This window comes from Acartia tonsa, chromosome 3 (assembly GCF_053477335.1).
Source record: "Acartia tonsa isolate MP-2025a chromosome 3, ASM5347733v1, whole genome shotgun sequence".
Taxonomy (NCBI): Eukaryota; Metazoa; Arthropoda; class Copepoda; order Calanoida; family Acartiidae; genus Acartia; species Acartia tonsa.
The window spans coordinates 40,727,260-40,739,283 of NC_137262.1; the positions used below are offsets into that span (position 1 = coordinate 40,727,260).

Below are 12,024 nucleotides of genomic sequence, written 5' to 3' on the forward strand. Positions count from 1 at the left end.
CTGATAATGCTATTTTGAACTAAGATGGAAGATATAAAGGTTGAAGATGATTACTGTTCTCTTCAATATGAGTTTGATTTATTTTTTGAAGCAGTCAAGAGTGGATCTAAATCTACATTATCAATAGGTAAAATTAAAATTTCGTTACAATGACCCACGAAAAAGTATTTTTTAGCATCTGCAGCCCATATTTATCAACGAATTATTAAAAAATGTAAATGTTCTTGTTCTCTATAGATTTCCACATAAGTAGATATAACATATTTTTTTTTAACTCCATTAAGTCCGGAGATTTTTAGAGCTGAAGTTTTGAAAAAGTGACTGAGAAAAAGAATTTTTTTTTGTTTCTCATAATTTTTGGATGGTTATATTATGTTTTTCTGGTAACTGAATAATAATATACAAAGAAAAACAAGTTAACTAATTATTTCTTATTTATTCCATCAAAAAATATAAATTTTTAATGGCAAAAAGTACTACTGAATGAATTGATTATTTGCAAATTTCAGGTTATTTATTTACCCTTATTTATGAAAAGGATTTATTATGACAGTTGCTCCGCCCCCTTTTCTGACATCTTAATCATTTAATAGGGGATTAATTAAGCTTTTTAGACTAAAAAATCATTTTGTTGTAATTTTATTTTCTTTATAACTTTTTTGTTATTAAAGTTAGGATTATGAAACAAAAACAATTTTCCTGCTATATTCATAAAGATTTATTTGGTTTTTAAATCTAAAACAATTTTGCCTAATAAGTAAGTTTTTCAAAATATCATTAAACTAAAAAGACTCAAAAATATGTGTAAAAAATGCTCTTAACTGAAAACCTAAATTTTTTATTTCATTTTTGTATAAAGTTTCTGCTAGTAACAAAAATGATTTTTACCTTAATTTTGCTAAAAAAGTCGTTTCATGTTAAAAAGTTACTTTTTGCTCAGTTACTTTGCAAAATTTTAGCTCTAAAAATCTCAGCTGTTAATTGATGTAAAAAAAATATTTTTATATCTACTTATGTGGAAATCTATAGAGAACAAGGACATGTACATTTTTTAATAATTCGTTGATAAATATGGGCTGCAAATGCTAAAAAATACTTTTTCGTGGGTCATACTGTATATGTGCTTAAGATTAGTTGAAATGGAAAATTAAACAATTCATGCAATTATATTTAGATAATTTACCATTTGTGAAACTTCAAAAACGTCCGAAGCCAACAAATGAGTTGTTCTGTGTGGCCTTGCTCTCGGAGATTGTCAGAAATTTGGCGCCAAATCATGTAGATCTTTGTTCTAAAATTAGTTACGCGGCATTCCTGCTCCAGCTTGTGGTTGGGGATGCCAACTTTAGTTCTGTTTATGATATTTTTCATCAGGTAAGTCATGATATTAAAATCTTATTTATATTTGTTGGTAAAAATTGCAGCTAAATAAAATAATTATAAAAAACAATCAATTTCAGGTCGAATTGTTTGTCCAAGATCTTAATCTCTCCTGGACTGATAGCAGAGTAAAAGATCAATTTCTCAATAAAGTTGTAGAAATAACTGGGGCACCTAATGGTCAAAGTTATTATGAAAAATACTCTCCCGAAGATGAAGTTACTAGAAAATCAAAAAGAACAACCAAGACCAAATCAGAAAATGTAAAAGTTATGATAAAGAAATTGAAACACGAATCTGAATCTGAAGTAGAATCTGATAAGGATGATCTAGATTATGATCCAATTGTTGGTCAGGATAATGACTTTGATTTCAGTGATGGTGAAATCAACAAGTTTGAGGATAAGGAGTCTCATAAAGTTAAAGTTGAAGGACTGAATTCTGTCAATATAAAGGTAAAATGATTAAATATGTATACTAAATGATATGATTCTGAATAGTATTTAATTGACAATTTAGGAAACATTTTGAATATCTTAAAAAATATTCTCTGTAATAAAAAAGTTGTAATGTTTATTTAAAGTTAAAATCTTGGGTCGGTTTTAGGCTATTTACGAATCTTCGTACCCCCCTTGCGGCTAGAGGCAAAGCAGCAAGTGATGTAAATATTAATAATTATCATGCGATTATATAATATTCATATATATTATTCTTACCTATTATGTAAGATATTAATAAAACAAACATTTAGAATGATCTGGATAATGGAAAAGATGATTTAGATAACAAGGATGGAAATAAAAAGAAAAAGTAAGTACCTACCTATTCTTAAAATATTATTTGCTTCTAGTTTATACAATGTTTTGTCCAGGGTTGGCATATCGGGCTTTTTTGGCAGATTTGGGCACCCCCCGTTTTGGGGGGTGAAAAAAGGGGAGGAGGTGAAAAGGGGGGGGGGGCTAATTTTTGGGTGATATTAACTACTGTCTTAATTAGTAAGCTTTTTTTTTTATCTAGAGAAGGATTTCGCTAACCGCTGAACCGATATGGTTCTCCTTTCCATTGGACCTTTTATAGATCCTGAGATGGTTTTTTATTCTATTTCTAATAATAAGCCTCGGTATGGTTTTGGGCTATTTTATATGCTTTTTACGACATTTGCCTAAAAGGGTGCCCAAAAACCCCTTTTGGGCGCCTATAACCACCCAAAACCCTTTTGGGCAATCGGGCGGCCCGTTATCGAAAAAAGTGCCCGACTTGCCAACCCTGGTTTTTCTGTCTGTTTGTCGTTTAATCATGCTTCAAAAGACTTAAACCTCGTTCACAAAAGGATTACCTAATTTACTTTGAGTTTTTGCTTACTTTTTCTCTTTTTCTTTTCTTTGTAATAATGATTAATTATCTACTCTATAACTTACAATGTCATTGTCCGTTTGTCCATTCTATTATTTTTGTGCTTCTACTTATGGATGTTGTTGTCCTTGTTCAGGTGTAAATATCAATGTGAACATTGTGAGTTTTCATCCTACAGTGAAGTTAAACGTGAAACCCATGCTATCGAGGTGCATAAAAAATACAAGAAATGTCCCGAGCCTCAGGTAATATTTCTATCTAAGTTGCAATCAAATTCAGCAGCTTTTATTTTAAAGTTAAAGTGTTTTTTTAAAAGTACACTATTCTAAGACATGAAGATGTATTTCGATTTTAGCAATCCTTTTCAACTCCTTTGTCTCTTGTAGAAGTTAATCAAGCAATATTAGCTTGGTCGTTTTTATTGCAAGCTGCAGCCAAATTTAAAATAAAGCATTCATTAGACAGTCAACAATCCGGTTTTGTAGCCGAGCTAGAGATATAGTTATTTTCAGTGCAAGATTTCAGTATTGCTTCTGTAATCACAATCACATCTAATTTTTTTTTATTATTATAACTCTATGTTACATGTTTTTTTAGTGTGGACATGTCTCCAAAACTTACAAAGATCTGAAGAAGCATCGAAAAACTCACTACGCTTTAGAAACATGTGAAAAATGTGACAAAGAATTTTCCAAACCGAGCTACATAATACATCTGAAGAAAGTTCATAATGGTACCTAATTTCATTTAAATGTTATAATAATCTTTATAAAATGTTTAATGTTTATTGATCTTTTAATGATAATTCAAAGACAATATTTATTTAGGCTTATTAAATAGTTTGCCATAAATTGATTTTGTGCAAAATTATGATATTTGATTTTTTTGTAGCAACTGAGGAAGAAATAGCACCACTTAGATTCAAGAAAAAGTAAGATGTTTTTAGTTATTTTTTTACATAAAAGTTTATTAAAGAAGTAGGAATATTAGTATTTTATAGATTAGGTTAGGACATTTATATTTAATAAACTGCGAAATTTATCCTGGTTACTTCTAAGCATTATAGGATGTCTTATAAGGCAATTGTTAGGCCTTTGACTTCTGGAATAAATTAATCTAAGAAAATACTGTAATAACATGCCGAGAGAGAGAGAAAATGGGCTGTTTATTACACTAGTCCCCAAAGTTTTTTAATAACATTTTTTATTTGTTGGCTTAACACGTTTGGAACATTCAGTGAATTTTGATTGGTTGGCTCATTAAGTTGAGTGTTCAAACGTTTCTACCACTAATTTTAATCTACAGAAGGTGTAATTTTGTTTATCATCATTGTGCATGTACCTCAATTTATCGGTCATTGTTTTATCCCTTTTAGATCCCTGAATAACATGTTTTTTTTAGAAAACCACCACGGGCACCTACAAAAAGAGAGTTGGCTAAATGTCCTCTATGTGATTACTCGAACCCACATGAATCTAGTCGTATAAGGCATGCTATTGAAGTTCACAATGAGCATAAGCTATGTTCACAGGTATGCAGAAAAGCTACGCACAATTTCTAAATATAAGCCGTCTTATACTTGTATAAAGGGCAGATTTATAGATATTATTACACTTAACATTTACATTCAAATAATATAAATCATCTACCTATCCTTATGCAGGAATAAGGTATAACCAACAAGCAAAATAAATCTAAAAAAATATTTGGGGGGCAAATGGAGAGGTCGTCAATTTTACGATGTGTTGCCCCCCAACGACAGGTGAAAAACACGTATAGGTTTCGTGATTTTCTTCCGAATTAATTTCGTTATTGGTATGAGCTGATCCTTATGATATTTTTGTTATTTTAATTTTTTGTTATACTAATTTCGAAAAGGTTTATCTTTGTTTTAAAAGTAACCAAGCTCCTTCCTAATTATTTATTTTATTATTTTTGTAGTGTGGGTATGTCTCCAAAACCTATAGTGATTATACAAAGCATAACAATACCCACAACCTCCTAAACTGTGAAATATGTAACCAAGCATACATGGGACAGACTGGGTTGCAACAACATATGCGGTTGGCTCATAAAGGTAAATAAACATTTATGTTTGAAATATGAGGAATATTTACAGTAACTGAATTTAAGCACCCTAATTTTAACTAGTTTTTTCGCCAATAGTTTAAATCCCCACAATTGAAAATTTTAGAAAATCATTTACCCCATTTGTGCAAATTCATTGCTTTCATTTTTTACAATTCTTGCAGCACACGTTCATCAGCTGGGAACAGTTGCATATTATGCTTGCTTTGTCAATTTAATATTTTCTTTAAGACGACAAAACGCCAGAAGAAACCGAGGGAAAAATTCCCTGCGAGTTATGCGGTAAACTTATCCATGGCTCTAGTATGAATACACATCTGGAGCATGTTCATAGTACACAGGTAAACTTATTCATGGGTCCAGTATGAATACACATCTGGAGCATGTTCAAAGTACACAGGTAAACTTATCCATGGCTCCAGTATGAATACACATCTGGAGCATGTTCAAAGTACACAGGTAAACTTATCCATGGCTCCAGTATGAATACACATCTGGAGCATGTTCAAAGTACACAGGTAAACTTATCCATGGGTCCAGAATGAATACACATCTGGAGCATGTTCATAGAACACAGGTAAATTTATCCATGGGTCCAGTATGAATACACATCTGGAGCATGTTCATAGCACACAGGTAAACTTATCCATAGCTTCAGTATGAATACACATCTGGAGCATGTTCATAGCACACAGGTAAATTTATCAATGGCTCCAGTATGAATACACATCTGGAGCATGTTCATAGCACACAGGTAAATTTATCAATGGCTCTAGTATGAATACACATCTGGAGCAAGTTCATAGCAGACAGGTAAACTTATCCATGGCTCTAGTATGAATACACATCAGGATCATGTTCATAGTACACAGGTAAACTTATCCATAGCTTCAGTATGAATACACATCTGGAGCATGTTCATAGCACACAGGTAAATTTATCAATGGCTCAAGTATAAATACACATCTGGATCATGTTCATAGCACACAGGTAAACTTATCCATGGCTCTAGTATGAATACACATCAGGATCATGTTCATAGTACACAGGTAAACTTATCCATGGCTTCAGTATGAATATTGAATACACATCTGGAGCATGTTCATAGCACACAGGTAAACTTATCCATGGGACGGTTTTAGTTTTCTTTTCCTGCCCCCTTATTACCGAGCAGAATAATAATCTATAATACAAAGTTGCTTGATGTCTGTGCGTCTGTCTGTCCGTCTGTCCCTTAAGATCTCGGTAACCACTGAACCGATCGGCGCGGATTCTACTTTTTAGGGTATATATCTATTGGTCCAGTGGTGGTTTTAAGCTATTTTCTTGGGGGATGGGACACCCCAACCCCCAACCCCGAAAAAAAAGAAACCCAAAAAATCCCCCCCCATTTTTAAAAAAGAATTTGCTGAAGATTTCGTTGGTCCTTTTACGAATTTCGCCTTAATTTTTTTTTTAAATCACCTCTTGGGGCAAAGCCCCTAGAGGCTAGGGGTGAAATCGCTAGTATCATATAAAGTAGCAGGGTTTTTTTTTTGTCTGAAGCCTAAGATCTCATTAACTACTGAACCGATTGGATTCTATTTTTTAGGTAAGATTCACATTTATGTCCAGTGATCTGTTTTGGCTATTTTATTATTGAATTTAAGTCTTGGGACGGTTTTAAGCTTTTTTTAGCCCCTCTCTTGCAGATACATGATAATAGGGGCTTGGCTGCTAATATTAATAAAGAGGAAGTGAGATATAAAAATTGCTAAGAAAATCTTAAGATACTTGTGTGTGAAAGAAATATGACTACACAAAGTAATTTCTAGTAATAAATTGTATAATATTATATGAGTCTCTAAGAGATTTCACAATTTTAATGGGTGTGTAAATGTGTATATCCTAACATAGATAAGCCATTCATAATTTCTTAATGCTAATTAAAAAATATCAAAGAATTATTCAATTACAGTTTTTAAATTACCTTTCATTCTTGATATTAAAACTTAAATAATCCCATTTTTAAAAGCGAAGCTTTTCTATAATTAGGGTCGGTCCGTCCGTACGTCCGTAACGGATAGCTTTTTTTGTTAATTTAGGCATGTTAGAATTTTCCTATCGATTTCAAATTTTGCATGGTGATTCCTTTATAAGTTACGTACGATTTAGAAAGCGTAGCAACTTTATAACCGTACCGTACTTTATCACCAAAATGTCCGTACGTCCATTTTCAACATGTTGATTTTTTTACTTTTTTAACAACAAATTTGTATGTGATCTAATCATCCGATTGATCTGCATTTTGGTATATTGATTCCTGGGACAACAAAGTATAATGTAATAAGCGAAGCAACTGTATAATTAAGTCCTAAAAATGTAAGTATGTCCATAAACATTATCCTGAATCAAGTAGTTTTTCAACAAATTTACTTACAATTTTGCTTTGACTCCTATACATTTATATTATGATTATTTAGTTCTGACACTATACAAGTGTTAATATCCGTTTGTCCTACCGTTTCAGTGCTTCGCTTTTATGGATGTTGTCATCCTTGTTTTAATGAGAAGGGGAAATTTAAAAAATATAGAAAAAATTTATATACATATATATGTATTATAGGAGTTCACATGTGATTTATGCGGCTTTGTAACTAATGCAGACAAAAAATTAATATTACACAAAAGAAATCATTTTATGAAGCTGATGGAATGTCCAAGATGTGGCAAAATGGTTAAAAAATTAAGCTGTCATATTAGGTAGGATCATTATAATTTTTATTTCTTTTTGTAGGAGTTCAAGTGCGATTTGTGCGACCATGTAACTAACGCCGAGTATAAGTTAAAATTACACAGAATGCGACATTTCATGAAAAAGGATGAATGCCCAAAATGCGGAATTATGGTTAAAAACATGAGAAGTCATTTTAGAAGGTAGGATTTGTTTAAACGGTCTTTTTCGCACCTTAGGTATGAAAAACTTGTCTATATGTGTCCATACATTTTCCATTTATGAAAAAAAACTCGATTAAGTAAGCAAGAGGAATTAAATTAAATTATGAACCTAGTAATTTTTCGTATTTTATGATATCACATACATTAATAAAGCATATAAATTCAAATTTTTGAAAATATTACCGGCCTTGTGATACTTGCAACTTTTAAATGTCAATAGAAAGGCCAAACTTATGGTGGTACAATATTGTTATATTCTTCCCTATGAAATGCTAATGTATCTTGTGATTTATTCTTGCAATCATTTTCATGGTATCTTCAACAATCTAGCTCGAATTAGACAAATTTGTTAAAAGTAATTTTTCTTTTAAATATCTTTGCTGGTAACCCATAAGTGTCATATTCTACAAAAAAAAAATATTTTAAGGTTTACCACTCCAAGTTCCTCAACTACATTTTATGCAACTATCCCAATTTGTTAACTAAAGAAATATAAAATATATGTATACAAATACACAGTGAGATCTTTTGCCAAAAAACGGGACATTGAGGGTAGACAAAAGTAAACATCAATAAAAAAGCTTGTATTTGACGAAATGATGTAATTTCTTTTGCTTTAACTCAAAAATAACATAAATTTTGCTCCTGTTAACTTCTAATGTGCATTTGGTAAGTACGTCTGGCGGTTTTGGAGGAGCGAAGCTACCCTATTTTTCAAAAATCTATAAACCTTCATAACTTTAGTTAGGATAGGAATATTTTAACAAAATAAACGTCTATGTAAATATTTCTTCAATGCAAACAATGTTTGTGAACATGAATATAGCGTCAGGTGCACCCAGTTCGAGTCCCGGCATTTTTAGGTAGGTCCAGTATAAGTAAAATAGGACACTAATAAGGCATGTTTTCTAATGTTTTTTTTACAGATATAAACAACAATAACATAATTTTCAAAACACTTTTGATTTGTGTTAATACCTTTATTCTAAGTCTAGCTATCTTCATTTAAAGTTTGTATAAGAATATAAACATAATTGCCTATATTATATTCTCTCTCAAACGTATCTTTCTCTCTCTCTCTCTCAGACGCATATATAATGTTTTTGCAATATTATAATTAATCCCCGAATTTGAATTTCTGCTGAACCAAAACCAGTTAGAAATACAATTTTTTTCAGAACACATGAAATTTAGCAAATTTAATTGCTAAAATAAAAGTATTTATAAGTCATCTTTTTTTAAGGACTCCTTGTTCCCTTAAATGTCCATTAAAACCGCGAGAACGGCAAAAATCGTTAAAAATCACACCTACGGCGGCAAATAACGGCGAAACGGTTGGCCGGAGGCAAATAATGCTTAAGTAAAGAAAGTTCCGCCTCAAAAAGTTAGAAAACATTGCAGAGATGACTTTGGGCTCTAAAATGACTCCTTCCCCCTCTATCGGGGGAAAATTTGAAATTAACAAGAACGAAATTGTTCAAACCATGCAATGTAAAATGCTCAATTACTCAAAAACGGACAAGAGGCCCCAGGTTGTGAAAACTGTTTAATACACAATACATGTTGTATATTGATATTATTATTGCAAAACCCGGGGCCTCCTGTCCGTTTTTGTGTAAAATGGAGAAAACTGATTTTTTGGGGTTAAAAATCTTAATATTTTTCGTGAAATTTTCTCACAAAATGTCAATTTACACCACCAAAAAAAATATTTTTTTAAAATTTTTCTTTAATTAGACATTGGTACAGGTATCTGAAAAGTACCCCAATCAAAAATTATTTTCATAAGATGAACATAAATGTATTTTTTGATGCTTTGAAAAAATTGTGTAAAAAAATCTGGAAAATCATCAAAACTGAAAAGAAATTTTTCACTAGGGTGAGGCGGGGCATTACCGGTAATTTTTTTGGTTTTTTGAAAAAAAAATGGGGTAAATATTAATATTTTTAAATGGGACCAAGACCATTAGAAAGCTTACGGAAAGGACTATCAGGTCCTAATAGGACGTTATCCTAGGACTTTTAGAAGTTTGTCATAATTGGACTCAAAGAAATTACCGATAAATGCCCCACGATGGGGCATTGTGGGTAACGTCTTTTCAACCTAAAAAAAATCGATGAAAAACGGCCAAACGGCCAGTCAAACATAAATAATCATAATTAGTATAGGTTATAGGGATTATCCACAAAAATTTTCATAAAGATCGGACTATTCCTTCTATGTCAAAAATCATTTTTTTTAAAAGACGAGAAATTTCGATTTTTTTTTCACAAAAATTTTCTTAAAAAATGAAATTTAAATTTTTTTATATAAAAAAACCTGTTCTATTCACTTTTTGGCCTAATTCTTAAAAAGCCCATATTGAATTTTAGATTTTACCAAAGAAAACCTGAAAATTGATCTTAAAAATCGAATTTGAATTTTTTTTTCGACGTTACCGAAAAATACCCCGCGCGAACTTTGGTCATTTTTGAAAAAAATATTAACTCTACATTAGAGCTCTCAACGGATTTGGAAAAAGCGGGCAATTCTTAGTTCAAAAGGTTTTTACGGATCAGTTCTAGGTCTTACCAATTTTTGTGTAGGTCGATCTTTATACATCTAGGTGAGAAAAAATTTTGAAGAAAAAAAATTTTCGTCCGACTTTGAGACCCAAAAAGTACCCTTAAAATTCATCTCACAAAAATTTCATTTTATACTTTTTTGTAGGCAATTTAATAAGGAACAAATTTGCTTTTATATTTTTTTCTGTCAGTCGATTAAAACATGGAGAAAAATGTCATTTTCTGAAGGTGGGTAAAAAATTACCGGTAATGCCCCTTACCGGTTAATGCCCCGCTTGACCCTACCTTTTTTAAAAATGGCATAAATCCGCCAAAAATGAATATTTTTTAAAAATTTCTTTTCTAGCTGTCTACTTACAGCCATTATTAATTCCTAGGATAGATAAAAGTCGATTTTAAATTTTTTGGATGTCCCGATTTTTTTCAAAAGATCCCACTGTGAAATACTTATGTTTTTAGGGCGTGCAAAGCCAATGTAATTAGAGAGCGTGTTAACTGTAATGTGTGCAATAAAGACTTTAGCACTAAGAATGCTTTGGATAGACATGTGAAATTTATACATGAAAGAACATTGAACCATCATTGTGAATTGTGTGAATACAAAACTTATACAGGCTTCAACTTGAAGTAAGTATGCATTTCTTTTTGAACTATTAAAAGTTTTTTTTAAAGTTTATATCTTGTGGTCTTTGTAGAAAGTATATTATTTTTACTTTTCTTCACATCTTTACGTTTTATTTTAAAGGCTACATTGTACTTTGTGATTTGTTCAGACTGACAAACATATCTGGTAAAAAACTAAGATTTTAAAAATGTTATTTTTAAAAAAAAATTGGTAAATGGCAAATTTTTTTCAATGCCCCTTAATTTTAAGGAAATGTGACTTTAACTTGACACTCCCCTGCACTCTTCTCTCAAATATTTACTGTTCGTTTTAGGATACATATATCAAAAATGCACACAAAGGAAGTGATAAATCTGGCATGCGAATACTGCGATAAGAAAACACACAATATGGAGCTGCACATTAAAACCTTCCATTTCCAGCATTATCATGAATATCTGGCAACTAAAGAGAAAAAAGTTGAAGATCTGTAGAGTTAATAAGAAATTTTATTTATGAGTACTTATTAAAATGTAAAATAGAAAAAAGTAGTCGTCTCGATTTCCTGCTAAATTTCAATTACTTCATTCAGTTTTCCATTTAATCTTTAAAATATTAATACTAAAATATCTGTCTTCTTTTCAAATATAAACTTGAAGTTTAATTTAGCTGTTTTATTTACAAATGTTTTGTTGCAGTGTTGTAGTTTAGTTTATCAAAACAATTATATTGCTTGTACTGCTATATAGATTCTTTTTCTTTTAAAAATTTTTGCAAAATTATATTTCTTGACTGAACCTAGCCTGATTAACCTAAAAGTATATGATTTTGTCAAATGCTCCTCACGGATCTACTCATCTAGTTGTTATGTAGCTATTGTCAATTAAAGTACAATTTTGCTTGGATATTATTATAATGATCTATAACACTAACTAAAGAAAAACAATATACCTATAGCATTTGAATCTCAATTATTAGCATTTTCAAATATACATGGATTGTTACCTTTTTCTATATTGTATTGTTCATCATTATTTCTCTATTCATTCAATTATATTGAACCCAACATTCTAATTAATTGTCAATAATTTCAGATT

General features: G+C 31.0%; 1 protein-coding gene across 2 annotated transcripts; it reads left to right on the forward strand.

Moving 5' to 3' along the window:
• Nucleotide 1: 1 nt before the first annotated feature.
• On the forward strand, nt 2-12,022 carry LOC145314167 (zinc finger protein 711-like). 2 transcript variants are annotated; one of them, XM_080153977.1, is made up of 13 exons: nt 2-127; nt 1,175-1,374; nt 1,461-1,835; nt 2,132-2,190; nt 2,870-2,978; nt 3,331-3,466; nt 3,625-3,664; nt 4,135-4,264; nt 4,675-4,810; nt 5,053-5,162; nt 7,427-7,563; nt 10,783-10,950; nt 11,262-12,022. In XM_080153977.1, the coding sequence occupies exons 1-13, from the start codon at nt 25-27 to the stop codon at nt 11,419-11,421; spliced, it is 1,863 nt and encodes a 620-aa protein (XP_080010103.1). In that variant the 5' UTR covers nt 2-24; the 3' UTR covers nt 11,422-12,022. The 2 variants fall into 2 exon arrangements, with proteins under 2 accessions (XP_080010103.1, XP_080010102.1); XM_080153976.1 differs by lacking the exon at nt 7,427-7,563 and adding an exon at nt 7,598-7,737.
• The last annotated feature ends 2 nt before the right edge of the window (nt 12,023-12,024 follow it).

Coding starts and splice junctions, on each gene's coding strand:
- LOC145314167 (XM_080153976.1), top strand. CDS start 25: ATGGAAGATATAAAGGTTGAAGATGATTACTGTTCTCTTCAATATGAG. Junction 2,979..3,330: donor AGAAATGTCCCGAGCCTCAG/GTAATATTTCTA, acceptor ATGTTTTTTTAG/TGTGGACATGTCTCCAAAAC. Junction 4,265..4,674: donor AGCATAAGCTATGTTCACAG/GTATGCAGAAAA, acceptor TTATTTTTGTAG/TGTGGGTATGTCTCCAAAAC.